Raw genomic sequence first — 20,820 nt, 5'->3', positions numbered from 1 at the left:
TTAATGTTAGTAAATTTTATGCATAAAAATATTACAGAGCTATAGTCTGTAAAAATAGAAAATAAATACTATTAGCTATGCACCATTGATTTTTTAAAAAAAATCTATTGTAGCACATATAGATGGTTTTAAAAATATATTATGTTAATAGTACTTTGGAAATTGAGAGTTTTTCTGTGGTAAATCCTGAGAATGAGGAACAAACTTATATTCTGCTATTTTCCAAATTAATGTTTAGAAGTCTCTTATGGAGTGGTGTTACTATCGTTCCGTCGTCTTTACTGCAGTTACTTTGAATGCTTTAAAACTGTGAAAATTGTTAAAATTATTCCTGAATCTACAAGTTCTTTACTGAACCTCCTTCATATTAATTTTAACTGTTAAAAAGATGGAGGGTTTTTAAAATGTTATTTCACTGTAAGCTCAATGTCTTGTCTAACTTAAATCTACTACATTTTAATTAACCTTATTTATCTTGTCCCAGGCCTCTGAATAAAATGTATCTTGAGGTGGTACGTTCAGTCTTCATGTCGTCAACATCTGCTTCTGGAACTGGCAGAAAACGCACGATCAAGGACTTACAAGAAGAGGTTTCAAATCTATACAATAATATCAGATTATTTGAAAAGGGGATGAAATATTTTGCAGGTATATTAAGCTGCAATGATTCTGTATTAAGTTTTCTTATAAGATTCTGTATTCTGTATATTAAGTCTTCAGTGATTCTGGTAATTCTGCAAGGAAGTCAGTTGTAATGAAGGGTCCTTCTTTTCCAGATGACACACAGACTGCTCTGACCAAGCACTTGCTGAAGACAGTGTGTACCGATATCACTAACCTCATGTTCAACTTCCTAGCCTCAGACTTGATGATGGCGGTGGAGGACCCTGCAACCATTACAAGTGATGTATGTTAGAGAATTGCCTGCTGCTTGATGTCTTGGGATCTGAGCCTGTTTTTATTTTGAACGAGTTTAAAGGAAAAGTAAAGTAACAGTTTTTATATAGAAAAAAATACTAAAGAATTAAAGTAATTGTTCAATGTTTATATAAATTTTACAAGGATTGATAATATGATCAAACTACTTATAGTAAAAAGGTTCAATTACTTTATAAAAAATAAGATTTTTTCTAATGGTTTGTCTGTCTAATCCCCTTATTGATTTAGCACTCCCTGAATAATTATTCCCATTTTCTTAAGCTCATGGTCATTTTCTTTTGAAAGCAGTATGTTAACTATTGAGATAGACTCTTAAGTTTACATGTTTAAAACGGTGATCTTAAGCTGGAGCCAAGACCGTCACGTTCGAATTTGCCCTGCGAGATAGAGCCCTGGCTCAGTTACCTACAGGTGGAAAGGCTTGGGCTGTTCCTATGGCGATATGACCATTCCTCCACCTCTCTCTCTCTGCCTCCTCTTCACTCTGGGACCACTTGACAGCTTACAGAGATTCAGGACAGCTGAGTGAGAAAGTCTTCTCTGGCTGACTGCATTTATAACTGGCTTTGAATGTGGTAAAACTCATCCACCTAATGCTGTGGCCTCTGTAACTATGCTTTGTTCCATGGAGGTGGCATGATTTTCCTTGGTGTGTTTTAATTTTAGGTAACTCCCTTACATAATAAAGTCTATCCTCCAACCTCAGCCAGAAGTGCATTATTGACCCCCTACTACTACTTGGAAGATATTGGATTCTTCCTCTTTCATTTTGAACAACAATCTCCAGCCTCTGGAATGCTCTCTATCTCTTGTTTCTTTACCAACTCCCTCTCTGAAAAATACACTATTGCCATTCTTGCTCTTTGGCCTTACAAAGAACTAAGAGATAGAACAAGGAAGCCCTGAGGCCCACTGTGCCCTCGGGTCATCCTTCCTGAAATGTATTAGAAGAATCTATGGTTTGTGTGGTTTACAAGACCCTGAAATTCACAGTATCCCATCTATGAAAGGTGACGAAAGCTGCCTTATGACCACATACTACACAAGTGTCGAGCGACAGAACTGATCCACTGCCCTTTCTGCAGGCATCCCTGCTGTGTGAGAGCCTTGTGGCTTCATAACCCTCTTCTGGAGATGCTGTAAAGAAAAGCCACAGACAGTGTGTTTACCCAAGTTCTGTTTCCACACGCCCAGTCACTAGTCTACTGGAGGCTGTGAAGATGAGGGCTGAACTCTGTGATTCTGTAGTATTTTAACATTTTTATCTCTAGTTTGAGACCTAACATTCAAAATCCCCAAATATATTACATTTAGCATTCTATTCTTCTACTGAACTTAAGGGTATTTTTGTTTGATCTTATATCCAGCATATAAGATAAAAACACAATGCCAAAAGAATCTTTTCCCTTACAGATGAGAAAAAAAATTTTAAGCAAATTGACAGAAGAAACTAAAGTAGCTCTCACAAAACTCCACAACTCCCTGAATGAAAAAGTAAGTCAGTGCTAACTGGCAACTACAGTTAGCGTTTTATGTATACAGCTCCTTACAAACTCCCAGTCAGAATCATTCCAAGGTTAATCTAAGACTAGTACTCTGTGTGCAGGCACCTTTTGGGAAGGTGAAGAAGGGAAGAAGGGAGCACTTAACATTTTTAGTCCTAAATCAGTTTCTATTTGCAAAATGCCCTGTTAAAAATCGGTAATTGGGGGAGGATGGGGAGGGAAACACCCATGGGGGGGGAGGAGTTAGGTGGATGTTGGCGGGAAACCAGGAAAGGGAATAACAATCGAAATGTAGATAAGAAATACCCAAGTTAATAAAGATGAAAAAAAATTGTGTTTAGGATGTAAAATTATAAAACAATATTAAATGTCTAATTAAATTATGGAATTACATGTCTTCAGAGCATAGAAGACTTCCTTTCTTGTCTGGATTCTGCAACAGAAGCTTGTGACATTATGGTGAAAAAGGGAGACAAAAAAAGGGAAAGGTAACATTGATTCTGTCGTTGCTAAAATGAGCTTCTTCACAGTTGAGATTTGAGAACGACTGTCTGAGCCATTTATAGAGTTGTAGACCTCCAGTCGACTCGTGCCCCTAATCGTAGGACATTGTATTAGGATTGAGACCTTTGTTACAGAAAACCTTATTGTAGTCATTATACCTTGTTTGATCCCAGCAACCTAAGAGCAAAAGTATATGTTGAGTTTACTTGCTATATAGCTTTCTCTGTAATGTTAGTCCACCTATGCCAACTAAAGTTAGAGTAAGATGTAATCATATCACCCATATTTAAAGAACTCATTAAAATGCTGTGGAGTCATTAAACTAGAGAAGGTGAAAAATTAATGCTGAAGGGAAAATATTTAAATGATGAGACCCTGCTAATTATGTATTTCCGTGATTTGGGTTTTGCAGGCAAATCCTTTTCCAGCATCGGCAGGCTCTGGCTGACCAGCTGAAGGTCACAGAAGACCCTGCTCTGATTTTACATCTCACATCAGTCCTGTTATTTCAGTTCTCAACCCACAGCATGCTCCATGCACCTGGAAGATGTGTCCCACAGATCATCGCCTTTCTTCACAACAAAATCCCAGAGGTATTACATCTTAATACACGGGAAACTTTCAAGCTGTTAAACATAAGAGTGTCCTGGATGTGAATCATCGCCAGTACTCAGAGAGAGAGAGAGAGAGAGAGAGAGAGAGAGAGAGAGAGAGAGAGAGAGAGAATGAATCCGTAAACATCTGTCTGCTGCAGGCAGGCAGGGGAATTGTTTGAGCATCTTTCAGCATTCTGTAAGATCCATGGTGAAAAATTCTCTGATTTTAGAGCTTAAGTTTTCAGGAAAGATACAAGAATCTCTGAATTTTTGTCTTGGTTTCCCTAGTTTTTGATTTAGCCCCAACTTCAAAAGTCTTGTCCAGTTCATCAACCCCTAACTAAAAGCAGGTTGGCTTCTTTAGTTCCTTTTGTTTTGTGTCTTGGGTCATAGAACCTGGCTAAGTCAGATTCCGGTGACATATTTGCACAGGTCTTATAGCTCCTGATCCACACTCTGAGAACACAGACCTTGCTTGCCAGATTCACTAACATGGCTGTTGTGTCATGAAGATAAGGCCCTTCAGTTTGTACCATTCAAACAAATCCTACTTTCTCTGTTCACAGAAAATCAGATGTGCTTGGTTCAGTTTCTTCTTTCCTTTCACAGGATCAACATACTCTCTTGGTAAAATATCAAGGATTGGTTGTGAAACAGTTAGTCAGTCAAAATAAGAAGAGTGGACAGGGAGAGGATCCGTCAAGCGATGACTTAGACAAGGAACAACATGACGTCACCAATACTACTCGGAAGGAGCTTCAGGAACTGTCTTTATCCATTAAGGACCTTGTTCTGAAGCCCAGGAAATCATCTGTGACAGAGGAGTAGTGCCCCTAATTTACTTTTGTTACATAGTATTTTCTCCAGTAGATGAGTGATCACAGTCACTCAGTACATCCTACTCCCCCATCAGCCCTCCCACGCAATCAAATAAAGTGGTGGTGTTGTAATAGATGAACATTTTATGGGAAGCTTTACTGTTGAGTTCTCCATGAAACATTTTCTTTTCCCATAATCCTATGTGTAACTTTTCATGTAATAAAAGTTCTTCAAAGAGTTCGAATCTAGAATATATGCTTTAATGTTCTTCCAGATGTTAAAATGAAAAATAAAATAGAATACTTTTTATCTCTAGGAAAGAACTTGTTTGCTATTTAATTTATGTGGTATATTTTTACAAGGAAAATGTTTATATTTCTGAAATAAAAATGAGTCAGTTTTACTTTTAAATTAATAGAGAATGCTTTCGAAGTAGAAATTTTCGAACATGTTTTGTATTACTAAGCTCCAACTCTTGCTTTTAACAGATAGAAGGCCTCCTGCCCGAAGGTCTCCGGAGGCCTCAGAAGTGGTTTAACAAGTGAGAACACTGAAGAAGCATGCATTGTTGTGTTTCAATAGAGCAAGCCACAGGGCACAGTGAGGGAAAGTGTGAGGTACACTGCAAGACTGTGCAAAGCACGTGTGTATTTGAGTGGCTAAAAGAACAGAGATGTTCTAAGGTTCGGCTGTTTGATTTCAAGGGTTGCTTTGACCCTTAGTTCTTTGTTGGAACCTGTATAACAGATAGCTAGGCTGTTCTTTTGAACACAGAATCCGTGTGTGTTTAAACCGTGCAGAAATTTTACTCAAAAGTAGACATGTTTAAAAGTTGAATTTTTGTTTTCTGTGACTATTAGGGAAGATGTACTAAAACAGTTCCTTGGAACAACAATTTAAAGAAAGTTATAAGCAACATCCTATTGTCAAAATTTTAGTATTCTGAATGTAATAAAATTAAAACCCAAATGTTCAAGGAATGCTATTTTATATGATGTCAATGAAATTTTATATTTTAATATGTTTAAATACATAAATAAAACTACCTCTTTTCTGAACCGACAAAGTGTTACTACTACATAGAAATACTTAATTACTAACTGAACATTTTGTTAAAGCTGATGATAGAACGTTATAGACAACAGTCAGGGGCTGGACAGGTGGCTCAGTGGGTAAGATACTGGCCTCTGTGATTTCCAGCACTCATGGGTGCTTTGTATCTCTAGTCCCAGGAAATCCAATGCTTTCTGGCCTCTGCAGGCACCATTCATACACAGGATATATATGTACACATGCCTGCGAAACATCTATACACATAAAAGAAAATAATATCAATGGTTTCATATGGGTAATTTTTATTGTATATTTTCAAATAAGCAAAGGAAGAAAAATAATAAGTTGTCTATGACTGGAAAATCACTTTATTTTCTTATTCACTTCCAAATTAGTACCCAACCTATTCAACTTTTGTTTAGTAACATTGTTTCAAAAAATACAAAGGTGATACATATTTGCTTCATACATAGTCTACCATTAAAATAAACAGATGATCACATATTCATTTTAAGTTAATTTACAAAAGTAAAGTAGGAAAATGTAAAGCTATGTTAATCTTACTTGCATTTATTTAATTTGTCCAAACAATTCCTATTTTTCTTTAGTAAATAAAAGTCTCTATAAATCATATAGCTGATTTTCTCTGTAAAGACTTAATTTCTGATATTTTCTTAATGGACTGAGTTAAGAACATTATTTAAAATAAAGTTGTCTATCTGATGAAATTTTATATGCTACACTGAAAGTAATTAAATGCAGTCTTTATAATGCTTATATTTTGAATTATTATGATTGTTGAAGGAAGTGACATTTTCTTATTACACAAAAATAATTCCTAGCATTCTTGTATTTTTTTTTTGTTGCTTGGAAGTTTACCATTTATCTTACTAAATCATTTCTCAGCCAGATTTCAGCAAATATATAACACTCTCACGGCTGTTGACTCTTTGCCACTATAATAGAGATATGGGAAAACAGGCCCCAAGTTTTCATGCTCTGTCGTGTTCTAGCTTCACTCCATTATAAAGTAAACCTATTCTGACCATCTACAACAGTGGTTCTCAACTTTCGTTAAAATAAATCCATGACCCCCTTTAGTAGTCGAAGGATTCTTTCATGGAGGTTGCCCAAGACCATGGGAAAACACATATATTTACATTTTGATTTATGAAAGTAGCAAAATTGCAGTTATGAAATAGCGATGAAATAATTGTATGGCTGGGAGTCACTACAACATGAAGAGCTATATTAAAGGGCCACAGTATTAAGAACCACTGCCCTAGAAGACAGACTCTCACTGCGCTTTGAGTAAAGACCATAACGCTGGAGAAGACTAATGACAAGTGTCTGCCTTGAACGTGCTAGACAAGTGCTTTACTCAGATGATGAGCGAGACCAGAGTATACCAATAAACAACCATTGGTTTTGTCAAAATGCCATCAGCCACGGGAGTAAATGTTTTGCCATTATTGTTTTTCTATCAAAAACTACTTACAACAAATTGAATGAAAGGAGAGTGGGAAGAAAGCGTTGCTTTCTTTAAATTCTATGAAGTAGACCTGAGAGATAAAGTAAAAAAACACATTGCAAACTCTGGGACGATATTCTACATGCATTTTGAGTCACTATTACTGATGTGGTTGTAATTTTTTAATGAATTAACCATTTTTAACTATTAAAAAAATTAAAATACTAAATAGCCTTAAAAAGGGATATATATATATAAAAGAACTGAGGTAACTGAGAGGGGTGCAACCCCATAAGTGTGTGTGTGTGTGTGTGTGTGTGTGTGTGTGTGTGTGTGTATTTCTACTTTTTTGGACAGTTACTTCAGTTACTTCTTAGAAGGGGGAACAAAATACTCACAGGAGGAAATATGAGACAAAGTGTGGAGTGGAAACTGAAGGAAAGGCCATCCAGAGACTGCCACACATGGGGATCCATCCCATGTCACCAAACCGAGTCACTATTGGGAATGCCAAGAGGTGCATACTGACAGGAGCCTAATATAGCTGTCTCCTGAGAGACTCTGCCAGAACCTGACAAATACAGAGGCAGATGCAACCAATCATTGGACTGAAAGGGGGTCCCCAATGAAGGAGTTAGAGAAAGGACTGAGGTAGCTGAGGGGGATTGCAATCCCATAAGAACAATGTCAACCAACCAAGCCCCCCACCCCCGAGCTCCCAGGGACTAAACCACCAACCAAAGAGTACACATGGAGAGACCCATGGCTCCAGCCACATATGTAGCAGAGGATGGGCCTTGTCGGGCATCAATGGGAGGAGAGGCCCATGGTCCTGTGAAGGCCTGATGCTCCAGTGTAGGGGAATGCAGGAGGGAGGGGGTGGGTGGGTGAGGAGCACCCTCATGGAGGCAGGGGACGGGGAAATGGGATAAGGGGTTTCTGGAGGGAAAGCAGGAAGGGGTTTGAAATGTAGAAAAAATATCCAATAAAAAAATGGGAAAAAAAGAACACTAGAGAACAAATATCTCTAACAGGTTCTAATTAAGAATAAATGGTTCTTACTTTCTGGAAATGAATCAAAAACTCTATTTAAAAGGGAAAAAGAAAGAAAGAAAACAAATGAGAAAATAGAATCTCATACCCTCAATAAGAACCATGACTTAGAGGATTTCAGAGAACAGTTGGATCACACACAAAAGTAACATTAAGTTAAGTATGATTAAGTGTCTATACATTTCTCATGTTCACAGTCTAGTGCACAAGAGAGAAACCCTTTATCTGCCTCGTCCAGCCAAAAGTACAGAAGTTCATCTTTTGTGCTTCAATGGGAGAAAGTAAAATTGTTTTCTTTCTGAGCCCTTAGGCCTTTAACTTCATCGAGGTTGGACAAACAACTGAAGGTATAATGTAGTACAGAAAATACATGTTTAAGGCACGATAGCGCATACCTATAACTTCACGTGGACTATAAAGTCAAAGTCATTTGTAGATGTCTCAGACAAAACGAACAGAGAGAATGCAACTGTTCATGTAATATTTAATAAATGTGAATGAACTTAATGCAGTAGACTTCCTGTCCTTGCCATTCTCCTAATCAATTGCCTTGATCCTTGAGTTAATAAACACTTGATAGAACTTTTATCGTTGACAGAAACAAGCAGTGGGCTGTGAGGAGAGGAAGGCCATTTCGTCATAAATTTTATCACAGCTGTTATTCCCAGCTACTTTAAAGAGAATGTTTTCTTGATTCAGAAAGTCTCGAGGGTGTTAAATAAAAGCCTAGTGAGATAGAAGAGTGTGAAGTCTTGGCTTCCTGACATGCCCTCTGCTTGCCCTCTCTGATATCCTGCTCGTCCCTGTCCAGTCGTAAGGCACAGCTTCCCACTCTGCCACAAACCCCCGCATTTAAGAAAACAATCTCGACTGTCTGAAAGCTCCAGGCCAAGTAAATACGTTCATCTGTTGCAGTGCTTTTTCTGAGACTGTTCCATAGGCTCAGCTGTTTCAATACATGGCTCCCATTAGCAGTCCTCCTTGGGTAGGTTTGGGGTGTGTATCCAAAGGTCAATGAGGGCAGAATTTGAAGTTTCAAGAGCTGCATGCTACTTCTTTTGCTCTATTTCTGGCTTGGGGCCTAGACGTGAGGTCTCAGCTTACTGCTTCAGCCACCATGCCTGCCTGCCACCATACTTGCCTGCTATGATGGGAATGTACTCTTACACCTCGAATTTTAAGTTCTTCCCTCTATAGGTTGCCTTGGACATGGTCTTTTTTTTACAGCAATGGAAAACTAATACATAAGCTTTTTCTTTAATTTGCCTTTATATCTGTGAACCTAGCAATGGGAACTCTTCTGTATAGCTTACAGTTGATCTTTTCTTATTTAAGTATAGTGTGTACCTCTGAAGCTGTGTTTATTTATACAAATACCTAAATATTTCCCCTATACATAATCCACACAAAATTCTAGAGAAATGTAAATACTGAGGTTATGCCTGTTCCTAAGCATGCAAGAAATTTTAAATTCTGTTTCTTCCAGAATGTAGGCAACATGTATTTTTCATAAATCAATAACACATTTTAAAGCAAATGTTACTTTTTATTAATATAAAGAAAGGGTAGAAGGAACCACACTAGGGCAGAGGCAAGTGCTTATGGTTGATAAAGCAATTTATATAGTTATGTTGAGACTAAAATGAAAGGATAATGATATGTTCTAAGAAATGTCATTTACTAAATGACATCTGACAGAAGGGCTAGAAATAGAGGCGGGTGGAGTATAGGCGAGGGAACCTAAGATGATGGGTGGATGGCAGTGCCATGCACTAAGAGACTAGGGCTAAGAAGATAAAAGGTTTCATTCAGGACTTCGGTGGCTACAAACCCCAAAGATTCCAGCAAATCACAAGGTGCCTATTAGAGTCATGTCAGATAACACTAAAGATCTGCTGGTCATAACATGTAAAGAGTCTCATAAGGAACACTGGAATTCACAGAAAAACACGGAACCAAGAATAAACCGCCAGGAAAAAAAAGAGGAAACCGGAAGTCTAACTTAGGTGAGAGGAAACCGAAGTCTAACTTAGGGAAAGTAAGGAAGCAGGTTTCAAGAACAGGCCTAGCCAGAACTTCCTGTAGAATCTGACAGTGCTCTCAGAGATTCTACTCAACGTATTGCATGACCCTAAAGATTTTCTTCTTCCTTCTGCTGGAGCAGTTCAAGTAAAAAATAAATTGAGGGGATCAGTGAGGTTGAATCAGACTGAAAACTATCCTTTTGAAAAGTGCATGGGTAAATCCAGAAGTCAGTTGCCTCATAACTTGATGGGGAGAGGCACTGTGACATCACCAAGATGGATTCCTTTCTTATAAGTGGAAGAAAATGCCAGTTTAGCAGTACTCGATTCTATCACCAGTGAAAGGCAGATACACATTTGCTGATCAGATTTTGTTCTTGCTAATCCTAATGTTTTGTCTTCATGTGACAAATCCATGTGAATAAAAAAAGCAGTTAATTGGCCCCATATTTCCTGTCCCCAGTCCCCAGTCCTTTGGTTATATTTAGCTGAGTCTGATTTCGAGAAATATTTACATGTGCCTTTATGGCTTAAAGCAACAAACATGTAAGTGTGGTTGGGAAACAATATGGGGATGTGACAGACAGAGCATTTCTTCTTTTCTCCAACCTTCTAAACTGAAAGAATGGTCTCGAATGGAAATTCTAAGAACAGTTCCCATTTGTCATATAGGTCAGCGTGACCCACTGAGAATTCTTGGGATGGATTAGTTCAAAAAACAAACCTCTCTCCTGACATTATCTGACTTCTCTGGACACTTCATATTTTGAGGATCTCAAGAAACCAGCTGAGCTCACATGAAGTCACACAGTGTGGATCATGACATAACAATCAGAAGGTCCGCCAGGGCGCCCAGGCAGAGGTCCAACCACACTGACAGTTCAGAAAGCAGGTAACTATCTTGAGTTATTTTATTCAAATCCAACACTCAAGAGTTCTCACATTTCCCAATAAAGAACTGATCGCGGCAAGAAAGAACATCTCATCTGCTGCTCTACAAAGAACTCCAAAGGTAAGAGTTCTCCTCATCCCTCCCGAACAGCTCAACAGACTAGATCTGCACTTCAGTTGTTTCCCACCAAAAAGAGGAGTTTCATAGCTACCAGAAAACAAAACCAAAAATGGATCGATTAAGGAAATACAAAATACATATTTTCGGAGAACACTTTGTTTACAATCATGACCTTAATTGAACTTAGTCAGTGGAAATTCTCAAGGGTGTGTGTGTCTGCATAAATGTTCTATATTTTAAACTTTGTGGCTTTGCCAGATACTTCAGATGCTAACACTAGTCAAATTTCCCTTTAAGGATATTCTGAAGGGAACTTTTTCCTTGTGATTTTAAGTAGAATGGACCACGGGTGGTTTTTGGCTTAGGAGGAGTCTTGGGTACGTGTCACAGAGTTGTAGGAGAGAATTTATTTTTTCCTACAAAATTGAAAGGCTGCAAGGAGCAGCCCTCAAGTAATGCTGACAAGAACTCTGTTCATTCTGGAGTCGACCTGTCTGTGATTGAGAAGGGAACCCACCATCTGTTCTCCTAGACTGTAAAGTAAAAGGAAAAAGCAGCTGAAGAAAGAGTGAGTTTTCTCCCCGCTGCTTCCTTTATGTTTGGTTATATGGCATTTTTTTTTTGGCTTTTAAAATTTAAGAATGAGAGTTTTACAAACTTTCCAGAAAATTCGTAATATAAACTTTTGCTTGGAGGATGTGTGCAAACCGTGAACTCTTAGCAATAAGAGCCGATTGGTACTTCTTTCTTCTTTCTGGGTTTTACAGATTTCTCATTTTGATGAAACTCATGGATGCAGCACAGTGGCAGATAACTGGAATTGCCTCTCTGGGTTTGTGATCTTCCTTAATACATGGACATGCTTATTTTCATAAGAGGGGGGAAGGGGAAATAGTCCAAGTCTTTATTCTGTATAATTTATTTGAGTGAATAACGTTATTGTGGGGATGTTTCATGACTGAATTTCTTATACAGAACATGTTAAAGTGTTTAAGTACAGAACCCCATGTTAAAGCCTTTGTGTAAATAAGGTAACCAGAAGCCTGTTTTCTAGAAGAATCTTAATTCTCTCCAAAAGTGGGCATTGAGCAATTTCCTAATCTGTTCCAAAGGACAGAAGTAAAATGACTCCGTGTCCCACCCACATAAGTAAGTATATGAAGCCCTGCATCTGAAGTGCTATTTTTTGACATTAAGATTCCATTATTTAGGCAAAATGTGCTCGTCTCTCTCCATTTTCAGTCATACTTCTTTGGTACCTGCCATCCATTAGAAGGCAAACTCAGCATGCTGACTGTTTTGGAGTATAGAAATGTGGGAGCTTAAAACATCAATAAAATGTGTAATTCTTGCACCTATAATGAAAGAAAAAGCATTGAGTGGCTTTGGCCACTATTTCAGATTTACAACACTGTCATGTGTAAATCCTTGCAAACTTAACACAAATCGCAGACAAGATATTTCTAAGGATGTATGTTAAGATAAATGCCTGAAATCACAAGCCAAATCGCTTGATGGAGAAGGTATACTCACGTCTGCTTTCTGGTTCTATAGATGTCTCATGCTGACATTAGCTGAATGCCAGTTCTGTCTAATGAAATGGTACCTCATTGATAAAATTTCCTCTCATTCCTGACATGGTTGCTCACAGCAGTATTTTGAGTAAAGACTTAATTTGGATTAGGCAAACCTAAAGTATTTTCTACTTATTATACTGAAAGTATGTGTTTTTATAGAACATTTTAGGAAAGCGTTGATTATTTTGATGGTTTTCAATACAGGCAGCATGGAATCAGCTATCAGTTAAACTAAGCTTGCATTTCATTGCTCTTATAAATATCATATGCCTGTCTGCTACTTGGGTAACCACTGGAAGGACCTTTACAGAGGATAGGGAGTGAATGAGGAATGTTTCCCTCAAAGTACCTCGAATCCTCTTAAAATTATCAGCTCAGAAGTGTACGCACTACCCAATCAGATCACAGTGAGCTTATTTGTGACTTACGGACTCTTCTCAGAATAACAATAATGAATTGGATGCTGTGGGGGCATCCAGGGCAAAGCTGCTAGAGATCCTGACTGGGACAACATAAGACCCCTTCCAAATAATATGCCCTGGTAACTTATGTTATTTCCATCAGTTGCCTCTTTGGCCCCAGCTGTACATCTCCCTTTGTTTGTCTGATGCATTCTCAAACCTCATACAAGCCAACTAATTTCTTCCCTTTGCTTCAAATAGCATGTTTCTCAGATATACTCCTTTAAAAAGATATCATGATCCACCTCGTGACTCAGTCCAGACACAGGATAGAATCCTTTTTGCTTCTCTTACTCTCATCTTTTTTCACTTGTTAACATTAGCCCTTCAACAAACCCCTCTGCCTCTAGCAGAATGAATAACTCCCCCCACCTTACCCCCAACTCCGTCAACTTCTTGTTGAGTCCTCATGAGCCCAATCCCCACTCATGACAGTTTTGCATTCAAAGTAGGTTCTGGGGATGCTAACATTATTAGTCTACAGGCCTCACTGAAGGGCAAGGATAACTCTTGGACTGGATGGCTGGTGCTCAAAGAGCACCTCTGGTGGTCCTCAGCGCTAGACGTTAAAAAGAGATGAACATCTTAACCAGGTTTTTCTGCAGTGCTGCACTGGCATAATCTAGTTGATGAGTAGATGAGTTGTTAATACATGAATGAACAGACTATAGGTAGATATAAAGTCCTGTGTCTATAAAAAGGAAGATTTAATACTCTTGTCAGAAGTGTTAGCACTCTTAAAAAATGTTAGCAATCCTATACTGACATGCAATTCAGTTGATGCTACTATGGGCAGAGGGTTAAATTCCTGCCAGTATAGAACTAATAATGCTTCTAATATGTGCATGTTCTCTACACATAAAGGTTAACATTTCTTTAGCAGCTATGTGATGTAACTGTCACTTGGGAAAATGTAAATGCAGTTGACACTAGGGTGCTATGCAGTCTAAATTAAGATTCTGTTTTTAAAGCGATTTCTAGTTCTACAATTAAATTACACATGCTTGTTTATTCCAGGAACATTTTTATAATTATACTCTGACAGAAGCTTCTAACCTTTGATCAAAAACTTTTCTAATTTGAACAGCTGTACTCTAATTTTATCTAATACTTTTCTGATGGTCAGATTAAAAAAAATTTTTTTTTATTAACTTGAGTATTTCTTATATACATTTCGAGTGTTATTCCCTTTCCCGGTTTCCGGGCAAACATCCCCCTCCCCCCTCCCCTTCCTTATGGGTGTTCCCCTCCCAACCCTCCCCCCATTGCCGCCCTCCCCCCATAGACTAGTTCACTGGGGGTTCAGTCTTAGCAGGACCCAGGGCTTCCCCTTCCATTGGTGCTCTCACTAGGATATTCATTGCTACCTATGGGGTCAGAGTCCAGGGTCAGTCCATGTATAGTCTTTAGGTAGTGGCTTAGTCCCTGGAAGCTCTGGTTGCTTGGCATTGTTGTACTTTTGGGGTCTCGAGCCCCTTCAAGCTCTTTCAGTTCTTTCTCTGATTCCTTCAATAGGGGACCTATTCTCAGTTCAGTGGTTTGCTGCTGGCATTCGCCTCTGTATTTGCTGTATTCTGGCTGTGTCTCTCAGGAGCGATCTACATCCGGCTCCTGTCGGTCTGCACTTCTTTGCTTCATCCATCTTGTATAATTGGGTGGCTGTATATGTATGGGCCACATGTGGGGCAGGCTCTGAATGGGTGTTCCTTCAGTCTCTGTTTTAATCTTTGCCTCTCCCTTCCCTGCCAAGGGTATTCTTTTTCCTCATTTAAAGAAGGAGTGAAGCATTCACATTTTGATCATCCGTCTTGAGTTTCGTTTGTTCTAGGGATCTAGGGTAATTCAAGCATTTAGGCTAATAGCCACTTATCAATGAGTGCATACCATGTATGTCTTTCTGTGATTGGGTTAGCTCACTCAGGATGATATTTTCCAATTCCAACCATTTGCCTACGAATTTCATAAACTCGTTGTTTTTGATAGCTGAGTAATATTCCATTGTGTAGATGTACCACATTTTCTGTATCCATTCCTCTGTTGAAGGGCATCTGGGTTCTTTCCAGTTTCTGGCTATTATAAATAAGGCTGCGATGAACATAGTGGAGCACGTGTCTCTTTTATATGTTGAGGCATCTTTTGGGTATATGCCCAAGAGAGGTGTAGCTGGATCCTCAGGCAGTTCAATGTCCAATTTTCTGAGGAACCTCCAGACTGATTTCCAGAATGGTTTTACCAGTCTGCAATCCCACCAACAATGGAGGAGTGTTCCTCTTTCTCCACATCCTCGCCAGCATCTGCTGTCACCTGAGTTTTTGATCTTAGCCAATCGCACTGGTGTGAGGTGAAATCTCAGGGTTGTTTTGATTTGCATTTCCCTTATGACTAAAGATGTTGAACATTTCTTTAGGTGTTTCTCAGCCATTCGGCATTCCTCAGCTGTGAATTCTTTGTTTAGCTCTGAACCCCATTTTTTAATAGGGTTATTTGTTTCCCTGCGGTCTAACTTCTTGAGTTCTTTGTATATTTTGGATATAAGGCCTCTATCTGTTGTAGGATTGGTAAAGATCTTTTCCCAATCTGTTGGTTGCCGTTTTGTCCTAACCACAGTGTCCTTTGCCTTACAGAAGCTTTGCAGTTTTATGAGATCCCATTTGTCGATTCTTGATCTTAGAGCATAAGCCATTGGTGTTTTGTTCAGGAAATTTTTTCCAGTGCCCATGTGTTCCAGATGCTTCCCTAGTTTTTCTTCTATTAGTTTGAGTGTGTCTGGTTTGATGTGGAGGTCCTTGATCCACTTGGACTTAAGCTTTGTACAGGGTGATAAGCATGGATCGATCTCCATTCTTCTACATGTTGCCCTCCAGTTGAACCAGCACCATTTGCTGAAAATGCTATCTTTTTTCCATTGGATGGTTTTGGCTCCTTTGTCAAAAATCAAGTGACCATAGGTGTGTGGGTTCATTTCTGGGTCTTCAATTCTATTCCATTGGTCTATCTGTCTGTCTCTGTACCAATACCATGCAGTTTTTATCACTATTGCTCTGTAATACTGCTTGAGTTCAGGGATAGTGATTCCCCCTGAAGTCCTTTTATTGTTGAGGATAGCTTTAGCTATCCTGGGTTTTTTGTTATTCCAGATGAATTTGCAAATTGTTCTGTCTAACTCTTTGAAGAATTGGATTGGTATTTTGATGGGGATTGCATTGAATCTGTAGATTGCTTTTGGTAAAATGGCCATTTTTACTATATTAATCCTGCCAATCCATGAGCATGGGAGATCTTTCCATCTTCTGAAGTCTTCTTCAATTTCTTTCCTCAGTGTCTTGAAGTTCTTATTGTACAGATCTTTTACTTGCTTGGTTAAAGTCACGCTGAGGTACTTTATATTATTTGGGGCTATTATGAAGGGTGTCGTTTCCCTAATTTCTTTCTCGGCTTGTTTCTCTTTTGTATAGAGGAAGGCAACTGATTTATTTGAGTTAATTTTATACCCAGCCACTTTGCTGAAGTTGTTTATCAGCTTTAGTAGTTCTCTGGTGGAACTTTTGGGATCACTTAAATATACTATCATGTCATCTGCAAATAGTGATATTTTGACCTCTTCTTTTCCGATCTGTATCCCTTTGATCTCCTTTTGTTGTCTGATTGCTCTGGCTAGAACTTCAAGAACTATATTGAATAAGTAGGGAGAGAGTGGGCAGCCTTGTCTAGTCCCTGATTTTAGTGGGATTGCTTCAAGTTTCTCTCCATTTAGTTTAATGTTAGCAACTGGTTTGCTGTATATGGCTTTTACTATGTTTAGGTATGGGCCTTGAATTCCTATTCTTTCCAGGACTTTTATCATGAAGGGGTGTTGAATTTTGTCAAATGCTTTCTCAGCATCTAATGAAAGATCATGTGGTTCTGTTCTTTCAGTTTGTTTATATAATGGATCACGTTGATGGTTTTCCGTATATTAAACCATCCCTGCATGCCTGGGATGAAGCCTACTTGATCATGGTGGATGATTGTTTTGATGTGCTCTTGAATTCGGTTTGCCAGAATTTTATTGAGTATTTTTGCGTCGATATTCATAAGGGAAATTGGTCTGAAGTTCTCTTTCTTTGTTGTGTCTTTGTGTGGTTTACGTATAAGAGAGTAATTGTGGCTTCGTAGAAGGAATTCGGTAGGGCTCCATCTGTTTCAATTTTGTGGAATAGTTTGGATAATATTGGTATGAGGTCTTCTATGAAGGTTTGATAGAATTCTGCACTAAACCCGTCTGGACCTGGGCTCTTTTTGGTTGGGAGACCTTTAATGACTGCTTCTATTTCCTTAGGAGTTATGGGGTTGTTTAACTGGTTTATCTGTTCCTGATTTAACTTCGATACCTGGTATCTGTCTAGGAAATTGTCCATTTCTTGAAGATTTTCAAATTTTGTTGAATATAGGTTTTTATAGTAAGATCTGATGATTTTTTGAATTTCCTCTGAATCTGTAGTTATGTCTCCCTTTTCATTTCTGATTTTGTTAATTTGGACACACTCTCTGTGTCCTCTCGTTAGTCTGGCTAAGGGTTTATCTATCTTGTTGATTTTCTCAAAGAACCAACTTTTGGTTCTGTTGATTCTTTCTATGGTCCTTTTTGTTTCTACTTGGTTGATTTCAGCTCTGAGTTTGATTATTTCCTGCTTTCTACTCCTCCTGGGTGTATTTGCTTCTTTTTGTTCTAGAGCTTTTAGGTGTGCTGTCAAGCTGCTGACATATGCTCTTTCCTGTTTCTTTCTGCAGGCACTCAGCGCTATGAGTTTTCCTCTTAGCACAGCTTTCATTGTGTCCCATAAGTTTGAGTATGTTGTATCTTCATTTTCATTAAATTCTAAAAAGTTTTTAATTTCTTTCTTTATTTCTTCCTTGAGCAGGTTATCATTGAGTAGAGCATTGTTCAATTTCCACGTATATATGGGCATTCTTCCCTTATTGTTATTGAAGACCAGTTTTAGGCCGTGGTGGTCCGATAGCACGCATGGGATTATTTCTATCTTTCTGTACCTGTTGAGGCCCGTTTTTTGACCAATTATATGGTCAATTTTGGAGAAAGTACCATGAGGAGCTGAGAAGAAGGTATATCCTTTTGCTTTAGGATAGAATGTTCTATAAATATCCGTTAAGTCCATTTGGCTCATGACTTCTCTTAGTCTGTCGACATCACTGTTTAATTTCTGTTTCCATGATCTGTCCATTGATGAGAGTGGGGTGTTGAAATCTCCCACTATTATTGTGTGAGGTGCAATGTGTGTTTTGAGCTTTAGTAAGGTTTCTTTTATGTATGTAGGTGCCCTTGTATTTGGGGCATAGATATTTAGGATTGAGAGTTCATCTTGGTTGATTTTTCCTTTGATGAATATGAAGTGTCCTTCCTTATCTTTTTTGATGACTTTTAATTGAAAATTGATTTTATTTGATATTAGAATGGCTACTCCAGCTTGCTTCTTCTGACCATTTGCTTGGAAAGTTGTTTTCCAGCCTTTCACTCTGAGGTAGTGTCTGTCTTTGTTTCTGAGGTGTGTATCCTGTAGGCAGCAGAATGCAGGGTCCTCGTTGCGTATCCAGTTTGTTAATCTATGTCTTTTTATTGGGGAGTTGAGGCCATTGATATTGAGAGATATTAAGGAATAGTGATTATTGCTTCCCGTTATATTCATATTTGGATGTGAGGTTATGTTTGTGTGCTTTCATTCTCTTTGTTTTGTTGCCAAGATGATTAGTTTCTTGCTTCTTCTAGGGTATAGCTTGCCTCCTTATGTTGGGCTTTACCATTTATTATCCTTTGTAGTGCTGGATTTGTAGAAAGATATTGTGTAAATTTGGTTTTGTCGTGGAATATTTTGGTTTCTCCATCAATGTTAATTGAGAGTTTTGCTGGATACAGTAACCTGGGCTGGCATTTGTGTTCTCTTAGGGTCTGTATGACATCAGTCCAGGATCTTCTGGCCTTCATAGTTTCTGGCGAGAAGTCTGGTGTGATTCTGATAGGTCTCCCTTTATATGTTACTTGACCTTTTTCCCTTACTGCTTTTAATATTCTTTCTTTATTTTGTGCGTTTGGTGTTTTGACAATTATGTGACGGGAGGTGTTTCTTTTCTGGTCCAATCTATTTGGAGTTCTGTAGGCTTCTTGTATGTCTATGGGTATCTCTTTTTTTAGGTTAGGGAAGTTTTCTTCTATGATTTTGTTGAAGATATTTACTGGTCCTTTGAGCTGAGCGTCTTCACTCTCTTCTATACCTATTATCCTTAGGTTTGATCTTCTCATTGAGTCCTGGATTTCCTGTATGTTTTGGACCAGTAGCTTTTTCCGCTTTACATTATCTTTGACAGTTGAGTCAATGATTTCTATGGAATCTTCTGCTCCTGAGATTCTCTCTTCCATCTCTTGTATTCTGTTGGTGAAGCTTGTATCTACAGCTCCTTGTCTCTTCTTTTGGTTTTCTATATCCAGGGTTGTTTCCATGTGTTCTTTCTTGATTGCTTCTATTTCCATTTTTAATTCCTTCAACTGTTTGATTGTGTTTTCCTGGAATTCTTTCAGGCATTTTTGCGATTCCTCTCTGTAGGCTTCTACTTGTTTATTAATGTTTTCCTGTGTTTCCCTAAGTGTGTTCATGTCTTTCTTGAAGTCCTCCAGCATCATGATCAAATATGATTTTGAAACTAGATCTTGCTTTTCTGGTGTGTTTGGATATTCCATGTTTGTTTTGGTGGGAGAATTGGGCTCCGATGATGGCATGTAGTCTTGGTTTCTGTTGCTTGGGTTCCTGCGCTTGCCTCTCGCCATCAGATTATCTCTAGTGTTACTTTGTTCTGCTGTTTCTGACAGTGGCTAGACTGTCCTATAAGCCTGTGTGTCAGGAGTGCTGTAGACCTGTTTTCCTCTCTTTCAGTCAGTTATGGGGACAGAGTGTTCTGCTTTCGGGCGTGTAGTTTTTCCTCTCTACAGGTCTTCAGCTGTTCCTGTGGGCCTGTGTCTTGAGTTCACCAGGCAGCTTTCTTGCAGCAGAAAATTTGGTCTTACCTGTGGTCCCGAGGCTCAGGTTTGCTCGTGGGGTGCTGCCCAGGGGCTGTCTGCAGCGGCAGTAACCAGGAAGACCTGTGCCGCCCCTTCTGGGAGCTTCAGTGCACCAGGATTCCAGATGGTCTTTGGCTTTTTCCTCTGGCGTCCGAGATGTGTGTGCAGGGAGCAGTCTCTTCTGGTTTCCCAGGCCTGTCTGCCTCTCTGAAGGTTTAGCTCTCCCTCCCACGGGATTTGGGTGCAGAGAACTGTTTATCCGGTCTGTTTCCTTCAGGGTCCGGCGGTGTCTCTGGCAGGGGTCCTGCCGCTCCTGGGCCCTCCCCCACGGGAGCCCAGAGGCCTTATACAGTTTCCTCTTGGGCCAGGGATGTGGGCAGGGGTGAGCAGTGTTGGTGGTCTCTTCCGCTCTGCAACCTCAGGAGTGCCCACCTGACCAGGCGGTTGGGTCTCTCTCTCACCGGGTCTGGGAGCAGAGAGCTGCTGTGGGCCGGGATCCGCGGGTGTGGGACTTCCGGTAAACACAGAACGTGCCCGGTCCTAGAGAAATTCTGCTTCTGTGTGTCCCAAGCTCACCAGGCAGCTTTCTTGCAGCAGAAAATTTGGTCTTACCTGTGGTCCCGAGGCTCAGGTTCGCTCGTGGGGTGCTGCCCACGGGCTCTCTGCAGCGGCAGCAACCAGGAAGACCCAGATTAAAAATTTTAAAACTCTCTGACCTCAATTAAGAAGCTTAACATCAGAGCGTGTGTTATTCTAAC

General features: G+C 39.3%; 2 protein-coding genes across 9 annotated transcripts in view; both read left to right on the top strand.

Annotated features, from left to right (window-relative positions):
* Ufl1 (Ufm1-specific ligase 1) overlaps window positions 1-5,429 on the top strand; it is a 33,135-nt gene extending 27,706 nt beyond the window's left edge. For 2 of the 3 annotated variants that reach the window (XM_087548845.1, XM_087548846.1), the window contains 6 exons: window positions 485-648; window positions 777-907; window positions 2,353-2,433; window positions 2,847-2,932; window positions 3,361-3,541; window positions 4,154-5,429. In XM_087548845.1, the coding sequence (XP_087404971.1) occupies window positions 485-648; window positions 777-907; window positions 2,353-2,433; window positions 2,847-2,932; window positions 3,361-3,541; window positions 4,154-4,372 (862 nt within the window). In that variant the 3' untranslated portion in view covers window positions 4,373-5,429. 3 annotated transcript variants of the gene reach the window in all.
* Window positions 5,430-10,231: 4,802 nt separating this feature from the next.
* Window positions 10,232-20,820, top strand: part of Fhl5 (four and a half LIM domains 5) — a 49,177-nt gene continuing 38,588 nt past the window's right edge. The window contains exons 1-3 of one of the 6 annotated variants that reach the window (XM_087547889.1): window positions 10,232-10,510; window positions 10,637-10,976; window positions 11,744-11,808. The gene's annotated coding sequence lies outside the window, so the exon portion shown is untranslated. 6 annotated transcript variants of the gene reach the window in all.

This window comes from Rattus norvegicus, chromosome 5, assembly GCF_021556685.1.
Source record: "Rattus norvegicus strain SHRSP/BbbUtx chromosome 5, alternate assembly SHRSP_T2T, whole genome shotgun sequence".
NCBI classification, from domain to species: Eukaryota; Metazoa; Chordata; class Mammalia; order Rodentia; family Muridae; genus Rattus; species Rattus norvegicus.
The sequence above is the reverse complement of the archived record's forward strand: the minus strand, read 5'-3'. Positions and strand labels throughout refer to the sequence as shown.